This window comes from Rousettus aegyptiacus, unplaced genomic scaffold (genome assembly GCF_014176215.1).
Source record: "Rousettus aegyptiacus isolate mRouAeg1 unplaced genomic scaffold, mRouAeg1.p scaffold_m13_p_3, whole genome shotgun sequence".
NCBI lineage: Eukaryota > Metazoa > Chordata > Mammalia > Chiroptera > Pteropodidae > Rousettus > Rousettus aegyptiacus.
The window spans coordinates 133,095,330-133,119,512 of NW_023416306.1; the positions used below are offsets into that span (position 1 = coordinate 133,095,330).

Consider the following 24,183-nt stretch of genomic DNA (forward strand, 5'->3'; position numbering starts at 1 on the left):
GCACTAAGTTTGTATTATCGTATTTCATTGATTAGAGGCCTTATGTGTTTTTTTTTCATTTTTTGATTGCAGTAAAATAAATGTAACCTAAAATTTATAATTTTAACCATTTTAAGTGTACTCTCCAGTGGCATTATATACATTCATGCTGTTGTACAACTATCACCACCATCCATCTCCAGAACCTTTTCACCTTCCCAAACTGAAACTTCTGTATCTATTAAACAATGAACCTTGTTTTTTAAAAAATTATTTTAACATCTGTGAAATCATATATTTGCTGATGGCATGTCATAGTTTAATTATCAGTGTTTTTCATTCTGAGTATATAAAGAAAATGATGTTTCTTACAATTAGTATCTTAGATTTGATGAAATGGGGATAATTTCATTTCATTTCTTTTCACTCTCTCTGGTTTTGTGAGTCTTTTGGGCAGTAGTCTCCCTTCGTCACACGAAGAGCCGGGTCTCCTCTGCCAGTGTGGAATTTTGCCCTGAATACAAGAAGCATCCTCTTTCATCAGACTGGGGAATTCCATGTCCTTGGACTGGGAATCCCCTCAAGGCCGGGGCTGAGCCTCTCACATCAACTAGGGAGCCCCTCGAAAAGTAGGACTGGGCCCTCTTCGTGTCCTCCTTTTGCTCTGGCCTGGTACTTGGAGTTCCCAGAAGAATAATTATTGGACTCACAGCCACTGGTTGTGGATCCTCTGTGGGAGGGTGTGACCCCTGCCTGGCTTCCTGGACATGGATGACACTCCTCACCCCAGCCCAGGGTTATTTCCCAGGGGAAGCAATTTCATTGTCACAGAATCTGGATCCTGACAAGTTACAGGGTAAACTCAGGGGCCTGTGGGGTAAAAGGTGGGTGACTTCTGTGTCCCAGAGACAAGCGGAATGGCCTCTAGGGTTTTGGATTATCCGTATTCCAGCACTCCTTCAATGGTGCCACGTGGAGAACCGACCAGCAGCTCTGACATCCGCAACCTCATCATAAAATGGAATAATAACTAAGCCTCACCAGGTTGAGGATTAAATGAGATAATACATGTAAATGTTTAGAAATGTGTCTCGTGCATGGTAAGGGCTCAATAAGAGATGTTACTTATTATTATTGCTCTTCTAAGTATTGTTTTCTGTAGTTCCCCTAACAGAGCCCATCTGACCCACTCAGATTCTGACATGAAAAAGCTCAAAGTGAAGAATTCCGAAATGTTAACGGGGGAGTGGACTTGAGGAATTAGAGGTGTTTTAATTGTCATGTTTTTCCACTATCCAGGTTTTCTAAATGTTTTCTACAATAATTGCAGGGGTGGGGGGCAATAAAAGATGTTTAAAAAATATACAGCCCTAACTTCTTTATTAACCTTAAAGAGTCTTAAGTTAGAACCAGTGTTCTTCACAGCAGAGCCTGGAGACTCCATGTATGGCTGGCTTGGTTGCCTATCATGAGGGTGAGTGGCCAGACCCCAGAGATGCTGTAGGGCCAGCCCGGAGGACAGAGCAGCCAGAGTGTCAGGCACGTGTCTTGGCAATGTGTCTTGGGGTGTCTCTCTTCTGTCTTTGTTGCCTTGAACCCACGTGACAGGGAGAGGAAGAGGGTGACTGGGGTTGAGCCTTGAGGACTTTCCTCACAAGAAGATGCTACCTACTCTCCCCTCTCAGAGCCACTGTAGCAAAATGACTCTGGCAGAATGGAGGGGCAGCAGGGGTAATGATGCCTACTTCCCTGGGCACTGGATAGAGAGGGCCTTCCAGCTGCTCAGGCCCCAAAGCCAGTCCCCGGGCCCCTGAAGCAGCAGATATTCCCATCGCCCTCACTTTGTAGTTGAGGAGGCTGAGATACAGACAGGTGAAGTGACTGTTCCAACCTCATACAGTCAGCCGAGATGACCCCAGAGTCTCTTCCTACAAATCTTGCTGCATTGTAGCCAGTCTGAGGCCTCATGAAGGGAAAGAGAAAAGAGAGGGAGGAAGAGGAATGATAAAAGGGGATATCTGGAGAAGGAATGGAAGGTGAAAGATAGGAAGGAGGAGGGGAGGCAGGTTGGGGGAGGAAAGGAGGAATTGAAGCAGGAGGGGAAGACACAGTGTTGAAGAGCTAGAAAATCACTATCCGAATTGCTAGCCCCTATTCAGCCTCAGAATGGATTTCTCTAGAAGTCACTGAGCTTGGCTCGCCTCAGATGTCTCAGACATCAGGGGAAGAAACCCAAGGCGGGAGACACCTCCCGACTCCTCCTCCCTGCCACTGGAAGAGTGCTGTTCCCTCCCGTCCTGCAGGACAGGGCAGAGCCCTGGACGGCGAGCTTCCTCTGAAGGGCACCTCACCGCTCTGCCATATTTATGAAGTAACTGACTCCACAGCCCCAGAAAAAAAAAAAATTAGAAATGAAATATTGACAACCTAATCCATTTACATAATCAGCCTCTTTTTTTTTCCTACTCACAATTTAAATAACTTATTTATTTAGAGATCAAGCAACGACTACTAATGAATTTTACACAAAGCACGCTAATAACGGGGCCTGTGGAACAGAAGGGTAATCACAGCAGGAATTAGTTTTCTACTTAAACATCCTTCCTTTGCAACATATCAATCTAATGTGTCCGATATTGCCATTAACAACCAGATACATTGCTCAATTAAATTACAAAATGAGCTGCAAAGCCCTCGTTATGTTTCGTGTTTAATTTGCACTAGATTCTGCCTATCTGGGGAGGCCTGCATTATTACACCCACTCAGCTTTAATATGCTTGTGATGATTTGGGGTGGGTTAATGCAGCTGTCACCTACAAAATTAATGGAGGCAATTTTACAAAATATTAAATACCAGGCAGGCCTTTTAGGTGGGAAATCCAAATGTTACCCTACCCTTCTATTAAACTCATCTCTGCAGTTGATTGGCAAAGCTGGCTAGAGGACTCTGAGGCTTCTGGGATTTCTCTCTGCCCTGGGTTCATGAGCTGAGTCCCAACAAGAGGAGGGATTAGGATCACTTCTCTATTTGGGACATCACAGCATTGAAAATTGAGAGTGCCAATGAGGCAGGGTCTACTGGTTTTCAGTCCAGTCCGCTGAAGCCCTGGCCTTGCTTGTCTCCAACAAGTGGGCTGAATTCCCGCTCATGCAAAAGTGGACTGGAACAAAGGGGTCCTGTTCTGGTTCCAGAGTCATCTGACTCCTGTCTCTACAAGTTCATCCTGGGTGTTTCCTTACTGGGAGGGATGGTGAGGATGGGAAGGTGGGCTCAGTGCTTCAGTCCTTCCCCTCCCACACACTTCCTCTAGAGACTCAGTCTCTGACAGAGGTCAGGGAGGGATGGATCCCCAGATGCCACATCTCATGTTCTGTGCTTGGGAACATGGGCACTGGCTCACGAAGAGATCAGATCTGGCTTGAAGACTTCAGGCTGGGGGCAAGCAAGCCCACAGCAAACAATGGAAGAGCTCTTATCAGGATATCACTAAGGATTTGGGGGCTGACTCCAGAGAGAGTTGGAGAAACCCAGTATGTCAGTCAGCCAGAAGGACTCCCTGGTAGATTCAGCTCTGATTCCTGCTTCCTGATGTTATTTGGGCAAGGAAGGCAGAGGGATGGTGAACATGTTGCCCTCGCCTCACCTTGTCTTGGCAGAGTAACAAAATCCAGGGTCTGAGATGAAACGTGGATCCCCAGGACCAGGCAACGGTGTGAGAGCCTATTCTCTAGTGCCCCTCTCTCTGCTTGAAGAGATGCATGTGGCTGAGAGTGCGAGGGAGGAGGCTTGGCCTGGGTCCAAGGCAAAAAAATCCAGCTCTGAATTCACTCGCCACAGACACACGGGTTGTTGTTTCTCATTCTCCCACAGCACTTAGCCTCCGTCCTACGGTGGCAAATGTGCCCACACGGTAATTCCTCAGTTACGTTTGTGAATTATTCACTTTGCAAGGCTGGTTTGATCCCACAACATTGGCGTCCTTGTTCAGTCTGCTTTCATTCCAAAGACCTTCGACATATGCAAACTGATGTCATGATCTGTTTGGCAGAACTAACGTTAGGAATAAGAAATCGCTTCTAGAAGAAATTGTGCAAAATGTGTGAACTGACTTGGCGCTCTCAGCTTCATTGGATTATGGATGCCATCGCCTCCCTACAGGCAGAGTGAAAGTAGAGGATGCGTGGTAGGTGTTCACTTGTTTCCCTAAGTGAGTCAATGCAAGTTCAGAGTTCGAGTCACTGGGCTGGGAGTTGGGGTACACTCAGCAGGCCAAGCGTCAGGAAGGATGCGTTGATGAATCTCCCTAGCAGGAGAACTCAGAATTCTTTCAGGGAAAGGAACAGGGAAGCTGGCAGGAGAATGCTGTTGGCTGGCACACCTCAGCCGTTCTCAGCAAGGCTGTGAAAATGAGTGGTATGAACAGCAAGGACAATAGTTAACATTAACCTTACCTGTCCCCCATGTATCCGGCCGTGCAGTGGCACTGCCCAGTCACATGGTCACACTGCCCTCCGTGGTGGCAAGGACAATCCTGGCTGCAGTTCTGGCCAAACGTCCCCGGTGGGCAGGGCTGGGCACACACGGCTCCCTGAAACAGAAGAGGGAAGGCATACATAGGTGGTGCTTCTGAGATGCGATCTTGGGGCCACTCTCTCCTGGGAGCGGCCCAGCTGCTGCGACCTAAGGGTCCACCCTGTTCCCTCCGTAGGACTTTCTCCCCAGTCACAGAAGCATAGAAAGCTGGATGTCATGGCTTCAAAGCCCCATTTTAGAGATGGGGAGACTGAGGCCAATTTGTGCATCCAATTATTCACACACACTTATTGAGTACCTGTTGTATACCAGGCACTGTGCCAGGCACTAAGAATATCAAAATATGAGTAAGACTCAATTTCTGTCCTCCCAGTCTATTGGGGAGAGAGGAAAGAAAACAGTAACTGAAGTGCTCACACTGGTACACAATAAAGTGCTGAGGAAAAGCAAAGAAGAAACTGTGATTAACCTTGATGGTCTGGAAACATACATTATCTCTCCATTTCTTTCCCAAACCCAGCTGACATGAGAGTAAAGGGGGGAAAGGCATAAATCTACAAGAACAAAAGGAATGGGAAAAGAGACCATAGAAAACAAGAGATGTCACATGTGGGAAGATGGAAGAACAGAGGGAGACATGGGACAACCGAAGTTTCTGCTTTCTTAGCAACGCTAAGTGCCTGCAAAGGGAGTATGGAAAGACATTGCATGGTAGCCTCAGAAAAGCTCAGGAATCAGAGACACCAGGAAGTTCAGAAGGCCAAAGCGCAAGTGCGATAAAACAGAACTGTTTGAAAACTTATAAAAGAGAGAATTAGACTCCAGATTTTTGCCCCCATTTCAAATATCTAGGTGACTTCTCAAGACTACTAGTTTAATTTTAGACAGGTCAACCTACAAAGGCTTTGGTCAGAGGGGTTCCAAGCACAGCTGAAGGTGGGGGTGCTGTGGGAAATAGGGATCCTGTTGAACTCAGCCTGCTGCATGATCAGAGCCCCTGCTCTCTTCTCCTGTGCAGCATCTGTAATGTTGGTTCCCAGACTATACTCCCTCTGGTAGGATTCTGGAAGACTCCCTTCTGGGGACACTGAGAGCTCAAGAGGAAAGACCTATGGATACTGATAGTTAAGGATCCCATCAGGCAACAAGCCTGGCATCTCCCCCTGTCCCCAGGCTTCCAAATGGATTTTCTGAAGCTTATGGTAAAACAGGAACTGGTGGCCAAGGATCACTAGATACTTGAAATGAGGCTCTAACATGAAAGAAAATTTTAATATGAAGAAGACTTGTTAGAAAACTTCTAACTAGAGGGCTCTAACATGAAAGAAGGCCAAAACGGACAAATAAACAATGCAGGGGAGCAAAGAAAACAAAAGAAAAAGCTTCTATTATAATGAAAATGTATAGCCTTAGGCAGTTAGATGAAAATATTTGAAAGAACAGAGGGCTAAAAAGGGGATATCCAGAGAATAGTAAAGAGTTGTTAAAAAGTAAAAATAAGATAATAGAAGTTTTTTAAATGCAAAAGATGATAAAGGTGAAGAGAAATCTCTCCCACAAAGCAGAATAAGAGAGAGAGAGAGAGAGAGAGAGAGAGAGAGAGAGAGAGAGAGAGAAAGCAAGAAAGCAAGCAAGCAAGCAAGAAAGAAAAGATACTAAAAAAAGATCTATCCAGGAGTTCTGACATGTAATTTCTAGAGGTTCCAGACAGTGGAACAGAAAAATGTAGGCAAGCAAATTACATGGGAAATATAATACAAGACAACTTCCCAGAATGGAAGAATGAAACGTACTGATTTCTGAACTGATAGGGCCTATAGAGTATTTAGCACAAAAAGCGAAAAGAGATCAATATTAAGGCCTATCATTGTAAATTTTTACAATTTTATGAATAAATGAACCTCAAAGTTTTTAGAAAGTCACATACAAAAGAATTGGACTTCTTAACTAGAAACTAGAAAACTATAGAGCAATGCCTTAAAAATTTGGAGGAAAATAATTTCCTACCTAGAATTCTACACCCAGGTAAACTAATATTCAAGTGGGGGATTCAATAAAGACATTGTCAGATTTGAACAGACTCAGAAAATTAACTTTCCATGAATACTTTCTCAGGAAGCTACTAGAAGATTTTTTTTTTCCCATCAAAAATAAATATCCAAAGAAAAGAAGCATGCAGGGTTCTGTGAGTGTGACCTCAACATCAAAACAGAAACAAAAATCAAACTGAGAGATTTCTGATGTGTCTGACCCTATTGAGAGGCATTTTAGAATTCTGCAGAGAGTTTTAGGCATAAATTGGTAACAATACATTTGAGGGCATATGTACATAAACATTAAAAGTGATTTTACCAAAAATTGTAATAAAACTCCATTGAGAAGAGTAGGGGAAGGGTTGCTTGTGTTTGTGTGTGTGTATGATAGAGCTGCATTTTATTCTATAGGAAGTCAATCAATTCAATAAATGTCTACAATGGAAAACTCAGGAAATGGCAATAAAGCATGTTATGAAGAAATAAGAAGGGAAATGCTGGAAGAAACAAAAAGATTTGAATGTGGTTGCCTTTCGAGAGTGAGATTTGTGAGGCGGGAGGGGAAAGTTGACTTTCTCCTCCCTCTAGTATTAGCCGTGTGGTGTTAGATAACTTTTAAAATCGTACATATGAATCTTAGGTCTCTATCAAACAGAAGTCTGAACCTGCTCTGGTCTCCTGCTGCCCTTCTAGCCTCTCCCACACCAGAGATAGTTATTTCTCTTACAGAGATCAAGGATTCAGTCACAGTTAATTAATCAATTAGTTCAACACACAATTATTAAGCGCCAATAACTGCCAACCCTGAAGAAGCTAGTTTAGTCAGGAAAATCCTGCTGACTAGAGACATCTTTCAATACCATCTAATTTACTTGTAATGAATAAAGTGGGAAGCCTTTTAGCTCAGATTCCTCTTCCACACATAGGTCAGACAATGAAAGGCTGAGGTGGGGAAGGGAAGGGAGGATTGAGGGGACAGAGGTGGCAGCTGAAGACAGTGAGACGAGTGTGTGTGTGAAGAGAGGGGCAGAGAAAGGCTCCTCGGAGAAGGGGGCCCTCTTCCTCCTGGAGGTAGAGGGGGTGCCACTACCTTTCTAACTGCACCACACAAACTCTAGAGATTCTTGAAAGAAGAGAGTAATCTTTCTGGCCACCATCTGAGTCAGTCATCTATAGTCCTGACCTGGACAAGGATACTCTGACCCTGAAAAAAGCATTTTGAGCCATCTTTGCAGGGCTGTGATTATACCTCCTACCTCCCCATCATGAAGCACTGTGGAGCCCTCATGTACTTACACACATATACCACATACACACCCATGGACAGACACACAGGCATACATTCACAGACACCATCTATCCTAACAGGCTGTGGATTCTTTTTCTCTTTAGAGCTACCGAGACATGACCAGGGCTGCCTGAGGAGGCCAGTAGGAAAGTTTGGTATAGAAAATGCTGCCTTCCAACACTTCCGGGGAAAATCAGGCATCCTTCTGACATTTTGGACAGAAGGGCGAGCACCATTTTTAGCCCCTGCTCAGTATTCCCCAACTGCAGGCACTCCAGGTCCTTGAACTCCTAGGTCCCTCCTTGGTTTTGAGCTCCTAAGGCCTTAAAGAATTTGATAACTGCAAGGCCTGCTGCTGGTGTGGTAGAAAGAACACTGGACTCAAAGTCAGGACTTGGCGCTCAAACCCCAGTTCTATCACCTCCCAGATGACTGCAGAGTTTTAAGGATAATTTAGTAATAATACATATATGGGTATATGTACATAAACACTAAAAAATGATTTAATAGGATAAGTCATGTGATCATTCTGAGCCTCAGTTTCCTATCTATAAAATGGAATGGTAACCCTGGGTCTCGCAGGTGATTGAAAGATTAGGTGAGATTAGGAAAGTGAAGGAACCTAGTACAGTGCCTTAAGGGCAAGCCCTAATTCAACCCAAGCGGACACTTGATGAGGCGGAATGTGATAAGAGCCCAGTATTACCTAGGACTGAGAAGAGCGGAAGAGAACCACATAACTAGTCAATTACTGCTGATTGGAAAAACAGCCTTTTGGGGAAAAACAGAGGATAGAGCAGGCAGGAAAGTGTCAGCTAAGAGGGTCTGTGGCCCATGGTCTCTCTCTTGCTATTACGAGTTGAGTTGTGTTCCCCACCTCCCAAATGTATATATCTTAACCTCGGAATGTGACTATATTTGGAGACAGGGCCTTTGGAGAGGTAATAAGATTAAAATGAGGTCATTAGGGTGGGTCCTAATCCAATAGGACAGATGTCCTCATAAGGAGATTAGGACACAGACAAGCACAGAGGGAAGGCCACGTGAATACACAGAGAGAAGACAGCCACCAATAAGCCAAGAAGAGGCGCCTCAGAAGGAACCAACTCTCCCAACACTTTGATCTTGAAGTTCTGGCTTCCAGAACTGTGAGAAAGTAAATTTTTGTTGTTTAGGCCACCTGATCTGTGCTACTTTGCTCTGACAGCCCTAACACACCTGCGCTATGGTCATCTGAGTATATGTCTCCACTTGTAGAGTGATCTCAGGCTGTGTGGCATCTAGGAGTTTGGAGATGAGGTGAGGCAATAGCCTTGCTCCTCTCAGAATTAGTTAATCTAGTTAACTGGTTTTGTCAAAATCTGGAAACCAGCCACACTGTAAACAGACCATGGCTAAATGTAACATAAAAAAAGGAGGAAGCCAAGATAGTGAAAGGACTTAAGGCCATGCCAATATGACAACTTGGCCTCACCAAGCTTCTGAAGGCATTTCTAATTATCAGGATGCCGTCAATGGACAGTGAACTCAGTGGTATGAGTGCTGTGGAAATGACCCAGGTCACAGGCCAGGGCATGGGGCTCCAGGAAACATCCTTTCCAAACCTGAGCTTCTATGGTTCTATAACCTCAGCTCCAAACACCTCTCCTTGGCCCTTCATAATAACTGGCCCTATTTCTCAGCTCTTCAGGCCTGTTGTCCTTTGTGTGTGTGAGTATGTTTGTGCACGCACACCTGTACACTCTGTATCTAGCCTCCATCATCAGACTGGGAACTCTTAAGTTCTGTCTGTAGTGTGTACTCTCATCAAATTACTCATGCCTTGTTCCTCTCCACTGAAAGGTCTCAGAGCCCAGAAGAAGAGAGGTAATAACTCCCCAGGCTCTTGTAAAGTCCCCCACTGGAAGTAGCTTGCCACCGCTGGGCAACTGGAGTATTGCCCAGAATCTAGGGGCCAGGAATGTCTGAGTCTAGGGGCCAAGAAAGGCCCAGAGGGACAGAGTTCCTGGTGGCACCTCTCCACTTCTGCACAATGCCTTGGTTCTTTGGGGAGCTGCACCATGTGAGATAGCAGCTGTACCCATTAGGTCTCTGAGTGTGGCTGAAGTCACGTGGGGCCTACGGGAAAGTGAGGCACTAGAGGATGACAAAGGGAGGACCCTTCTGCCCAGCACCCTCTCTTTGGCCCTCAGCCTTTCCTGGGGAGAGACCTCAAGCCTGAATTGCAGCTTCATGACACTATGACTCTGCATGCATGAGAGGTATTAATAATTCAGACAAATTTGTTGCAAGTTAATGCTGCATCAAAAATAGAAATGCAATTGTCTACAATAAAATTAAAAACATAAAGTCCCCAAATCTAAAACTTCTATTGACAGAGTTCCTGTCTTCTGGATGAACAAATCTCTCACTGTGTAGGGGAGAAAAACAAATCTCTACATGTGTTGGCTTCCTCCCTTTCCACTCTTCAATCACCAGCCTCAATCATTCTCTCTAGAGAGGCCTTTACAAGCACAGGGCCTGCCTGTGGCCAGTTTCTCCCTACCACATCCTAATCTGACCTCACTGCCTATGGCTGGGCCTCTGAGGACCCAGCCCTCAGACGCTGGGATTCTGGAAGCTGGCTGCAGATGAGAGGGCCTTTACAGAGAGTGGGTCAGAGTGGGAGAAGTGGGCAGGTGTGGGATAGGTGGCAGCAGCCCCTTTGTCCTCCTCAGAAGAGACAGACAGACAGACGGACACCAAGGGTTGGGATTCAGGAGTCAGGAGACCTGGATTCTAGATCCACTTCACTCTTAACCAGCACTGTAGCCTTGGGCAGGTCACTTAGCTTCTCTGGCCCTTGGCTTCCTTACCTGAGAAGGAAGGTATTCATAGACCAGTGGTGTTCAAACATCTTAAAGCTGGGAGATCCTGTTTTTATGTGAAATCTTACCTAGAACCTCAATAGAGACAGTGTATAGATTAAAATGGAGAAGTGGTGGGGTGTGTGGAAGCTGGAGTCCTAATTATTAAGCTCCCCATCCTAGCCTCACCCCCAAGAAACCCTAGGGTTCTTGGAGACACTGAAGGAAATACTACAGTCTTGGTCAATTATTTCCAAAATGTAGAGCTGCAGACAGCGTCGGCTGACTCAGAATTACCTGGGGAGCTTATTAAAAATAGAGATTCCCCAGGCCCCAGAAGGTCTCTGGTGGAGCCTGGGAATATGTATTTAATCTCAACCCTCTTTAACTCTGGTAATGTAGCCAGGTTTGGGTGCTGCTGAACCATATGACCCCCTAGGTCCTATCCTGCTCTAAAAAGGTCTGGCAAATTTATACTTGCATCAATGGGTCCTGCAGGCATCCCTTCTGCCCACCCTATGGCCTAGACTTTCAAAGCATCCTGAAATATCCTGCTCCTGCTCAGCAGCCCTGCCTTTGCAAAGCTTCAGGCTCCAGGAGGAAGAAGCCAGCTATGTCATTGAGCTTCTTCTTCCAAAACAGGAAACAAGAAGGTCAGCTTTAGTGACACACTGTATCTGAGGAGTGTAGGTTTGTGGAGGTTGAGGAGGGTCACCCACAGGTAGAGTGTGTTGGCTAGAAGGAGGCTTGAGGATTGTCTGTGGCATCCAGAGACAGATAAAACCAGAAACTGTAGAAAACTTGCATTTGCTAGGCAGTCCGGACATCCATTGCCTCATCTGAGCTTTCTACCAACCATGGCAGCTAAGGAGGGTAGGCTGACTATTGTTATGTCAGTTTTGCAGATGGGAAAGCAGATACCACAGTAACTTAAGGCTTTTTTCAGGGTCAGCATTGGATGTGAGACCTGAATTATGGCCTATGAGGTTATAAATCCCATCTCCCTTTCCCACAATAGTGGTTCCCAGACAGAAGACCTGGATTGGTTGACGCTGCATCAGAATTACCTGGAACACCTGAGAAAAATACAGATTCTGGGTCCCACAGAATCAGTGTGTGTGCGTGCGTGCAGGCGTGTGTGTGTGTGTGTGTGTGTGTGTGTGTGTGTGTGTTTAAGGGGTGAAGGCTGGGAATCTGAACACCCTGCTGTCTTCTCTCCTCCCTCCATCCTTCCACCATGCCCTCTCTGCCACATCTGGCCCAGGGCCTATGGCAGTTCAAGTGAGTACCTACACCCAAAGACAGAGACAATCTATGAGAAGAATTCAACTCTTTCACACATGAGAGACTACAGGCTCAGAGAAGTTAAGTAAATTGTCTCAGGTCACACGGCACTTAGATGCAGACCTGAGATTCAAAGCTGTGTCCAAGGCAGTGTCTAATGATGTCCATGACCATTAATAGGAAGGGAGGGTATTCAGGGTGGGAGAGGAATTCTGCCCTCCAGGGTGTGTGTGACTTCCTACAGTGCCCCACCATTATTGGAGGGTCCACCTACCATCCAGCCTGGGGGGCAGGCACACTCGCCAGTGATGTGGTGGCAGGTGCCCCCATTCTGGCAGGGACAGCGCAGCTCACAGTGAGCCCCATGGCTCCCAGGCGGGCACAGTTCCTCGCAGCTACATGGAGAAGCAGACGTGTTAGATGCGGCAGCATTCAGATCAGGTGGCAGGGCCCCAGTGCTGCCAGTCCCAACACTCCAGGGCTCCCTAGGAATTAGTGAGTTCACAGTCAGTGTGAACTGTACTAGGCAGGTCAGCTGAGATGCAGTCCTTCTTCCTGCCAGGAGGGGGAAGCAGGGCTCAGATATAACGAACTGAAACGTGTGTGCTTGGGCCAGTACTTGTGGGATGGACTTAAGGGAGTTTAGTGTAAAGGAGAGTGCTCTCCTGGGCAGGGAGAGCTGAGGGCGCCTTCTCTAAGAGGGAGATATTTTACTTGAGTCTTCAAGTTAGTTTTACTGGGAGAATGGGAGGAAGGGCAGCCCAGGCAGAAGGAACAGCATGAGCGAAGACACAGAAGTGGCCATGGATCCGGGCTTCTAGAATCTGCCTAGATTGAGAGAGAGGGAGAATCAGTGACATGCCCCCCTTCCAGGCTCTGGAGGGCTCTCATCTACCATGACAAGCTTGTGTGCAGGGACTGGGCACTGCTGAGGTATGGGGGAGGCTTTGCATAGGGTCTTGACCTTGGGCCTTCGTCCAGTGGCTTTGGCCTCTCACTGGAGCTGGCCAGACATGGGGGCAGAGAACACCCTCAGTCAAGGATGTGTCTGTGTTCAGTGTCCTTGGATATTTCCCCAAGATGTAGGGCTGTTGGGGAGGCCACTGAGCCTTTGATGTGTATGTGTGCGTATGTTTGGGGTGGGGGGGTGGGGGGTAGGGGTGGAGCTTCAATCTTGCCTCTGAGGGGGTCTCAACTAAGCAGCCTTGGAAGCCCCCTATCAGTACAGACTCTCCAGGGAACTGGAGGGAGGGGCTGATTGGGGTCTGAGGGGAGGAGATAGGGGAGAGGAACAGGCATAGTAAACTCACCAAACTAAGAATGATATCTGCCCAGGGCCCTCATTCACTCTGTTCCAAATGGCCTGGAAAGGCCAGGCCCCAGGTAAGCAGAGGCATTTGGGATATGATCAAAAGGGAATTCCAATTTAAGGTCTGGGTGCTCACCAGGAAGAGATGCCTGGAAGGAGTTTAATGAGCTCCTCTGGCATGGTAGTGCCCATTCATGCTGAGACTCAGCTTGCACCAGTCGCCCCTGCCCGAGTGGCAGGGATCTGAGTCCTGAGTGGAGGACGTTTGGGCATTTAGCCTCTGCAGGACTTGGGGTCTGAGCGCAGGAGATTTTATAGCCAGGACTATCCCGAAAATCCATCTGTCCCCACCACGCCGCCCACCGGCAAGGAGCAGGTGGGGGGGACCGTGCAGCTGTGGAGAGGGCAGCTGAACCCGCCCCGCCCCGCCCCGCCCCGCCTCTCCGCGCATCTTGTTCGCTTTACTCACTAGACGCCGGTGTAGCCGGGTGCGCAGAGACACTCGCCAGTGCGGGGGTCGCAGCTGGCACCGTGGCGGCACTGGCACGGCAGCTGGCAGCCCTTGCCGTGGGTGCCTGGTGCGCAGAGCTCCTCGCAGCGCCAGCCACGGAAGCCGGCGGCGCACACGCAGGCGCCGGTGATGGGGTTACACAGGGCACCGTTCTGGCACTGGCACCGGTTGCTGCAATGGGGACCCCAGTGGTCGCTGTCGCAGCCTGCAAGAGAGGAGCCCGTCAGGGCTGAGTGAACTCGTGCACTCTCCTTGGGATGGGAATGGGGAACTGATGCCCAAGCAGCCACCCATCTCTGCATAGCTCTTCCCTGGATAGGAAGTAAGTAGCAAGGGGTATCTGGGTGGAAGCTTTGATGCCTCTTAACCTCCATCAGCTGCTCCACCAAGCCACTCAAATAATCATACAAGTTAAGTAGCTTGTTTCTTCGAGGCATCTCCCATCTGGGGCCATTCCATTCCAACCAATGCCTCCGGAAGCCACCTCTCCTGTATTGAAATTCTGGAACCACCAGCTGTTGACCTCCTTCTGCCTTTGCTAAACTCTTCTTGGTTGGCCATCTCTGTTTCTCTCAGCCACCCAGGTCCTTTTGCTTTGGGTCACCCACCCCTCTTCTCTGTGGTCCTACTCTCTTTCTTGGTACCTTTCCAGTCCAGTCCAGCCCAGCTGCCATCTCTCTAACTTCCCTGCCTCTTCCCATCTCTTCCCCAAATTCATTAGTTTTCTCACCTCTTGCACCTTACTTTCCTTGAACATGTCTTCTCACTCTCTGTTCCTCCCCTGGCTCCGACTTTCTGTCACCCTTTCCTTCCCTGCCTGCTGCTTCTCCCTTTCAGTAGTGCCTACACCCCTAACCCCAGTTGCTTCGTCTTCGGTTCAGTTTCATTATTTTCCAAGGAGCCAACTTCAGAAGGAACAGGAAAAAGAAACGTTTCCCTGGGAGCTGACAGACAGCTTTTCGAGATCTTTATATATAATTCAATGTTTCAAAGAGTGATATGTGACCTAGCTATGCAGAAATTCATACTCTACAGCTTTGGAAAGGGGCTGAATGGCAGAGCCCTAGGTAGGTCACCCAGCCTGCTGCCACCTACCACTCCGATCCTCACCTGGTATATACAGGACACACAACAAGATGTCCTCCAACTCTAGTCTCACATACCTGAATCTTGGAATAGAAAGGATATGGAGTTCAGGCACGGACTGGCAAAACTAATGTTCTGAGAGATGTTCAATGGAGAGAAAGATGGCTCCTAGCTAAGGAGACCTGGCAAGACTTTCTAGAAGAGAAGGTATCTGAAGTGGGCTGTAAAAGATGGCTCACTTGTCTGCCTATCGCGATGTCCAATTGTCCTAGTTTCAGCCCTCAAAGTCCTGCATTCAGAGAAATCCCTCAGTCCTGAGCAAAATGGGATGGCTGACCACCCTACTATCTGAAGACAGGGACATAATTAATTGAACTTTGTGCTCTGATTCCAGAGTTTAGACACTCAGAGAGGAGAGAGGACAGGTGAGTGGGATCAGAGAAGGTGTTATTGAAGCAAAGAGAAAGTGGCACTCAAGTGTTAAGCATGTCCAAGAGCACATGGAATCTCCATCAACCCCACCAACTCCTCTGTATATACCTCCCTCTTGTTGACTAAGGTCAAGTGATAATGTCATGGAGCCTGTCCATCATACTTCAGTAGATGGAACTAATCGAGACCCAGAGTTCCAATCTCCTTATTTTGTTTTATCCCTCTTCATCTGTGCCCTAAATATTCGCACATACAAACCAAGCTGCCAAATTAGGAGTGAGCCTAATCGTGCATTTTCCACTTGGTACTATAGTGAGTGAGGCAAAAATCAAGTCTGATAGCCAAAGCAATTTTGAGAAAAAAAGAACAAAGCTGGAAGCATTATGCTTCCTGATTTTAAGCTATTTTATAAAACTACGGCAATCAAAACAGTATGGTATTGGCATAAAAACAGACACACAAATCAACAGAACAGAATAGAGAGACCAGAAATAAACCCATGCATACATGGTCAACTAATCTACAACTAAGGAACCAAGACTATACAATGAGGAAAAGACAGTCTTTTGGTGCTGGGAAAACTGGACAGCCACATGCAAAACTGGGGAACTAGTCTACTGTCTTATACCACACACCAAAATCAGCCCAAAATGAATTAAAGATTTGAATGTAAGACTTGAAACCATAAAATTCCTAGAAGAAAACATGGGTGGTAGTCTCCTTAATATCAGTCCTGGTAATAATTTTTTAGATTTGACACTGAAAGCACAAATAAACAAATGGGACTACATCAAACTAAAGCTTCTGCATAGCAAAGGAAACCATCAACAAAGTAAAAAGGCAACCTACCAAATGGGTGAAAATACTTGTAACTCACATATCTGACAAGAGTTTAATATCCAAAATATATAAAGAACTCATACAACTCAATAGCAAAAACAGCAACAACAAAAATAACAACAACAATAATAACAACAAAACCCGATTTGATTTAAAAATGGGCAGAGGATCTAAATAGGCATTTTTACAAAAAAGACATACAGATAGACAACAGGTACATAAAAAGGTGTTCGACATCACTAATCATCAGGGAAATGTAACCCAAAACCACAATGAATTATCACCTCATACCTGTTAGAATGATTATTATCAAAAGGACAAGAAATAACAATTGTTGGCGACGATGTAGAGAAAAGGGAACCCTTGTGTATTGTTGGTGGTAATGTAAATTTGTGCAGCCCCTATGGAAAACAATATAAAAGTTCTTTAAAAAATTAAAACTATAACTACCATATGATTCAGCAATTCCACTTTGGGTTATTTATTTGAAAGAAAAACACTGACTCGAGAAGACATCTGTACTCTCACATTCATTGCAGCATTATTTACAATAGCTAAGCCACTAAGTAACCTAAGTATCCATCGATAGATGACTGGATAAAGAAAAAGTACACAATGATATATATATATATATATATATATCAATCATTGTGTACATATATATGTATATATGTGTATATATATGTATGTATGTGTGTATATATATTATGCCTTGCTGTTAAATTGTACACTTGAAACATACTGGATTTTGTTAACCAATGTCATCATAATAAAAATTAATTTTTAAAAATGTAGCACCTAAATACAACGGAATATTACTCAGCCACAAAAAAGAAGGAAATTTTACCATTTGTGACAACATAGATGGACCCTGAGGGCATTATGCTAAGTGAAATAAGTCAGAGAAAGACAAATGCCATATGATCTCCCTTATTTGTATAATCCAACAAACAAAAACCAAACTCAAAGAGAACAGATTGGTAGTTGCCAGAGGTAGGGGTGGGGGGTTGGGAAAATGGGCAAAAGCAGTCAAGAGGTACAAACCTCCAATTATAACATAAATAAGTGATGGGGATGTCACATATAGAATGACTATACCATTATGTTGTTCACTTGAGACTAATAGTTTTATGTCAGTTATATCTCAATAAAAAAAATTGAGTCCAGTTATAGTTACGACCTCCACTCACATTCATAGAGGCTCGCACGACAGAGAGTGGTTGAATGAATACCTAGCAGTCTGGTGCCTCCCATCTCACCCTGTCTCTGGAACATATACCCGGTGAGTGGGAAGACTAGCAGAATTACCTACTGATCATTTCTCTATTTCTTTTTGTTACCAAGCACATGTAGTTGAATTTGCATAAGTTTAATGTACAGATGATGTGACTCCATTGTAATAATATTGACAATCACATTTTAAATGCTCGCTTGTACATTTACGACCCTGTAAATTAGGTTTTATTATTTTTCATTTTACAGTTGGGGAAAAAGGGTAAGAGAAGTGTTAAGTGATTGCCCAAGGTTATAGTCAAGGACAGGACCAGGTCTTTTGGCTCTACCTCTCTCCACTGTAGGTAAATGTGACACTTTCTGAATGAGAATTCTGAGGAGAAAAACTTATAGGTGCCATTGAGGACAAGGTGGCAGCTGCAAAGCACAAGGACAGGGATGCTATGGGGACTAGCCACGTCTTCTCTGATTGTCACTATGAACAACCCCAGGGTCCAGAACAAGGGGTCCCCTTGTTGTCAGTGCCGTTGGACCTTGGCTCTGTACTCAACCACTGGAGACCAAAGCCAGCTTGTCCTGTGTGCATACCAGGGCATGCAGTTATGAACTGCTTTCAGAGGTGACCTCTATTCTCTCTGGAACAGCCACAATCCAGTAGGAAGCAAAACTATGACTCCAATAAGGGAGCTGGAACATTGTCATGAAGTCCATGTGCTAACACTTGGGCGCTTTCGTTCTTCTACTTGTCCTTTCATCGAACATTTAACAAGCACCTGCTAGTGCCAAAAACTGTCCTTCTCTCTTGGGGTGTAAATTCTAGAAAGGACATATATGCTGAAACAGCATTTAGGGCGTACAGCAAAAAGGCTCTAATAGGGGTCATTCAGGTCATTAGAGAAAGACACAGGTGGCTCTGAACCCAGACTAAGGGGTTCAGGAAGATGTCTTCAAAGGAGTGACTTGAAGGTGGGGTGTAGGTGGGGAATGGATCCAGACAGAGGAAATAATAGATGTAAAAGTTTGGAGGTGGGACAAAGGAGGACATGTGAGAGAAAATGAGAAAGAAGTATATGTGTCTGGAGTGTAGACTTTGAGAGTTAGGCATAAGGTGAGGCAGATTCCTGAGCAGGGTACCAGGTCCCAGGGCTCTGTGAGCCATGTTCAAGGACGTGGACTTCGTACAAGGGCAGGGGAGCTCTGAGTGTGTTCTAAGCAGAGGACTGACATGATCCGGTGTGGCTGTAAAAAGCTCTATTGAGAATAGATTCGTGGGCAGGAGAGTCAGAGTGGGAGTGGAGTAGGGGGATGAGCTATTATAACAGGAAAGAGACAATGGTGGCCTTGAGTAAGGTGGTAGCATTTGGAATGGACAGAAGGGAACAGATTCCAGCTAGATTTATGTGGTAGAATCAGCAAGGATTTAGTATTGACAGAGGGGAAGAAGGAGGAGGGAGGCTGTAACCCCAGCTCTGGCTTAGGCTGCTGGGTGGATATTGGCGCCATATTCTTTATAGGAAGCATAAAGAGAAGAACAAATATTGGGGAGAAGAGAATGAGGTTAATTTTGGTCACTGAGGTTGAGATGTACATCTAAAGTAGCATTCAAAACCCATTCACGTACGTACCACTAATTGATGCACTAACACTTGGGTGCAATCATTCTTCTCCTCCTTCCAGAAAATATTTAGCAAGTACCTGCTAGTACCAGAAAGTAGGCTGCCTTCTTGGAGTGTCTAGTGCGGACAGGGCTGCTGGAATATTTATGGTGTGCTCTGAAGGTGCAATCATAAGGGCAGCTCAGGGTGTTAGAGAAGCACACAATTCTATTAAGCCTGACAATCTGGGTTCTCGGACCACAGATTGGTGTGAGTGTGTGTGCATACGCACATGTATATGTTTATGTGTATATGTTGGTCTTAGGGGCTCCTAAAAATAAGTAGCAAGAATGCTATGTCACAGTAGGAAACCATCGAAACAAACAGAAAACACTAGTAGAAAAAGCAAAGCAACTTGCAGCCAAGACTATAGGGGGCAAATAGCCCCTCATATTGAAATTGACAGGAAGAGGTTACATTCAATTTAGAATATTCTGATTAAGGAAGCAAGGAAGTGTGTAATCCATTCCATAGACATTCCCCCTCACCCAGAGTGATTAAATTTAAAAAATTAGGATTCACAGGGATAAGCTTCAGTTATCTAGAAAATCCACTTAAAAACACCTCATTCCCAAGCAATGACAGAAATGAGGCAGAGCTGCAGTCAATTATCTACACTGTTGAAGGTGAAGAAAAACTATCATCATTAAAATTACAACAGGATTTTGTATTCTTTCACAGATAATCATAAACTCTTCCCAATTTGGCCTTGGAATGTCACCTCCTCACACACTTTTTTTTTTTTCTTTTCTGTCACAGTTGCTCCTTCCTAATTATATTTGGCTTTGGCTGATTTTTCAAGTGAATATATCTTCTCCAGGCAGCTAGTGAGGGCTTAAGGGGCACCCAGAAGTGTGTGGCCTGGCTTGTTCTATTCCTTTAAGCTGGCCAAGTCTCTCCGATTTCCTCCCCAGCCAGTACATCTCCTTGCTGACCTCTTTAGACTTTGGGGCCCAGGCTTTGTGTGTTCATGGCTCCCGAAAAAGGGTTAGCTTCACCACTTCCTTCTCCATAGGCATACTTTTAAATTTGTGACAATTAATTGAGCAGATAACATGTGCCAGGATATGAGATAAAGGCATAAAGTAAATTTTCTCATCGAATTCTCATAACTAATTGCAGTGGGTTCTATTATCATTCCCATTTTGCAGATCAGGAAACAGAGGCCCGGGGGGGTTAAATAGCTTATCCAAGGTTACACAGCTAGGAAGTGACTGGATGTCAGAGCTCCTGTCCCCTGCTGTCCTATTGGGCGTGGTCTGGTGTTTGCAGAAGTGGTGACATGGGATAGCGGCGCCAGCCTGGGCTTAAATAGCCATGTTGGGTAACTCGCAAAGAGATGAGAAAGCAGAGGCTCATTTTTCACAGGTGCCTTTCTCAGGAACTGGTTTATGGGTGAATGATGGTCACAGGTCCCAGGTTTTCTATGGCTGGCCCAATTTTCCATAATTTTATTCTCTTCAGCTAAGAAAAATTATTTATTTAGAACTTTCTACATGATGAAATATATATAACATACAGATTGCTGTTTTAATCATTTTTAAGTATACAATTAATCCAGTGGCATTCATTACATTCATGGTGTTGTACAACTATCGCCACGATTTCTAAAACATATCCATCACCCAAACAGCAACTCTGGAACCATTAAGCAATAACTCCCCATTCCCTCCTCCCTTCTGGTAACCTCTCATCTACTTTCTGTCTCTATGAATTTGCCTATTCTAGATATTTCATATAAGTGGAATTACACAATATTAGTTTTTGATGTTTGGCTTCTTTTACTTAGCATCATTATCATTTTCAAGGTTCATCATCTTATGGCATGTATTAGTACTTTGTTCCTTTTTATAGCTGAATCATATTCTATTGTATAAATATGCCACATTTTGTTTATCCATTCATCTCTTAATGGACACTTGGGTTGTTTTCATCTTTGGCTACTGCAAATAAGGTTGCTATGAACACTGGTGTACAACTTATCTTTTTGAGTCCCTGAAGATTGTTTATTAAAGGTACAATTGTGTTTTTATGGCCTTTTTGAGTTTTTCTGAGTTTATTTGAGCCAAACTGAACAACATATGGCAGGGAGCAAGATCTCAAATGCTCCTGTTTTTAAGTCTTTTTTAACTTTGTTAAGAAAAATAACTTGGCTGACCACTGTTTTTGGTTACCACTTCAACATAAGTGGGTTAGGTGCCTTGTATCCAATTTCGTCCATTAGCCTTGAGGTCTCTGTGGGTTGCAGTGGGGGAGCCGGGCTGTGTTTTTGTTCCAGATATCTATGCATAGTCTCACCCAGCATCCGGCCCAAGATGGGTACCGGAAGAGCCATCAGCACTGTTGACAACTGGTGCTTGGTCCTTCTCCAGAGACTGAAGAGCCCCCTCTTAGCTGCTTTTGGGGATTCAACTCTTCAGACAATGGTTTGCAATCTGGCTGCTCATTAGCATTGGCCTGGAGGTTATAAAAAACACTCATGCCTGGACTTCACACCTGGACATTCTGATCTAATTATTCTAGAGTTGTATGGCCCATGTATAGGTCCTTTAAAAAAGCTCAGCAGGTGAGAACTACTGTTGCTGATCTGCATTTTCACTGGTCCTCTCAGGAGGATGGATGGGCAGGAGGATGCTAGGCCTGAGGTGGGGGTAGGAAAAATGGTTCCTCCCATTCCACAGACAGGAATCCTGAGACTCAGCAAGGAAGAGGAGTGGCCGCTGAAGAGAAGGTCAAGGGGTAGGTAAAAACTGGAATCCGCTGACCCTGGGCTGCCCAGCCTGTACTAGAAGAGCCTGGGTCAAGGCCTCCACAGCCACCCGTTAGCAATGGAAAGGCTTGATGTAGTCAGAGTACCTCTCAGGAATGGCCCATGGCCCCAGTCTGTTCCCCATGCCTCCACCCACTCAAGGGGAAGTAGGGTTGCTCACAGGTCATGGGATTGTTCCTGAGTTTACAAAGCAGCAGGTATGGAGGCAGAGATGGAGCAGCAGCCACATGAAACCATTCCAGCTGATAGAGTAACTTTCCAGTGGGTGAGGCCATTTTTCCACTGACTGGCCCCAATAAAGGCACAGGCAAATTCTCAGAGGCTAAGCCCCTCCTCTCTTTCCAGACCCAAGCTGCAATTCTGAGGGAGAATTGAAAAAGGGTGGGTCACAGTCAACGCTGTGCAATCTGGGGCAGCCCCCTTCCCTCTCTGGGCCTCTGTTTTCACATTTGTCAAATGAGCTTTGGATCAGTGGTTCTTCCTTGGAGTAGGTTGTTCTCCCCAAGAGGGCACCTGGAAATGGGGGTAAAGGGGTATTAGGTTGTCACAAATGATCAGGGACAGTCCTGTGGAATGAAGAATTATACTCTCCAAGTGCCAGTGGTGTCCTTATTAAGAAACACCAGTAGGTAAATGCTAGGGTCTCTCTCCATTCTGATTTTGTGTGATTCTTGCTCTGTTGCTAAATGCCCCTACTTGAGAAGCAGGCCAGAGGGGACAGGGTAGGAGGGGTGTTTAACCTTGTATGGAAAAGAAAAATTCGAGGTTGTTACCCAGGCTCGGAGCTGAGCCAAAGCTCAGTTCCCTATCTTTCCACCACTTAGATTGTTGGAATTAAATATTAATAGACCAAGGTGCTGTAGATTAAAACCCAAATCTCCTGACACAGTCCCTAAGCCTAGAAGATGCTGACAGCACAGGATTATAATGATGTATCATTAGTTCTTAGTGATCTATTTATTACACTTGTTACTTCCTCTGTGTTATTTAACTACACTATCTATATCTCCCTTCGACCTCTGAGCGGAGACAGGCTTCACAGTACCTGCGTGGAAAGCAGGCTGCCCCTCGCGGGCCCGCTATCTCCTCGGGCGAGAAGGGTGGCGTACACACCCACATGCAGGAAGAACCCCCAGCCCTGTGAGCTGCATTCTCACTTGCATTATTTCATTTGATCCTCTTACTAACCCAGTGCCATTTATTCATACCTAGCCTTGTTCCAGAGAGGATTTGAGGTAAATCATGTAAGGTGGGATTAGTACCCCATTTTTCGACTGAGATATTAAATAACTAAATTAGGGTTTCTCAATCTCGGCACTATTGACATTTTAGACCAGAACATTTTTTGTTGTGGAGGCTGTCCTGTGCATTATAGAATTTTTAGTGGCATCTCTGGCCTCCACCTACTAGATGCCAGTAGCACCCCCCTCCACAATTGTGATGACCAAAAATGTCTCCAGATATTAGCAAATGTACCCTTGGGGACAAAATTGCCCCTGAGTGTAAAAGGCAGAGTTGAGAGTCAGAGACTGGTTTCCTACTCCTAGGCTCTAGAGATCATCTCATGTACCAACCCCTACCACAACCACCAGCAACACACACATTTTACAGGTCAGGGAATTGGCTGAGAGAGGCCGAGAGACTTGCTTGTGGCCACATGGCCAGTGTACTGGGGAGCTGGATTTGAAAGTAGCTGGCTATGTCGATCTAAGGCTCTTTCTATCCCACCACAACAGCTTTTGGGAGATGAGTTAGGCTTTTATTCTCTTGCCAAACAATTACTGAGCACCTGTTATGTTCTAGGGGCTGAGAAGCCATCAGTTCGAGCAACAAACAAATGAGAAGCATTGACTCATCAGAACATGAGATGACTGGAGAGGTGGTAGGAAAGCCGCTGCTGGGGCAGCTACAGCTAGGAAGATTACCCCATTGTAAGGTGAGGGTCAGGAGGCCCGGGAGCTGGCAGGGTCTTGGGGTAGCAGGGCAGGCGGAGGAAATGAAGCCACTGGTTACCTCAAAACGCCCTGAGCAAAGTCAGTTGCTTCAGCTCATTACCTTCCTCATCTCCATCAGCACAGCCTCCACCACAGTTCCAGGCAACCAAGCCCATTTTAACCAGACATTACTGTTTCAAAATATCAGGAGAGAGTGGGGGGTACTTGGTTACTCCATTTTATCAGAGCCCTGCATCTCTCTGTGGATGGATGCATCTGGAAACAAACACTGGGCCCCTGTTTCAAGATATCGAAGAGTCTGCCTGGCATTTTGCCTTTAGGACTGCATTTTTCAGGGTCTGCAGAAATCCCCTATTAAAATGTACATCATCCCTTGTTTGTGTAGGTGCATGTGTGTGTGCATGTGTGTGTGTGGGGGGGGGTGTCA

General features: G+C 45.5%; 1 protein-coding gene across 1 annotated transcript in view; it reads right to left on the reverse strand.

Annotated features, from left to right (window-relative positions):
* MEGF11 (multiple EGF like domains 11) overlaps nt 1–24,183 on the reverse strand; it is a 315,816-nt gene that overhangs the window by 56,116 nt on the left and 235,517 nt on the right. The window contains exons 6-8 of the mRNA XM_016141015.2: nt 13,744–13,990; nt 12,240–12,360; nt 4,433–4,569 (exon numbers count right to left, since the gene is read on the reverse strand). Coding sequence (XP_015996501.2) covers nt 4,433–4,569; nt 12,240–12,360; nt 13,744–13,990 — 505 coding nt within the window. The remainder of the gene's footprint in view (nt 1–4,432; nt 4,570–12,239; nt 12,361–13,743; nt 13,991–24,183) is intronic.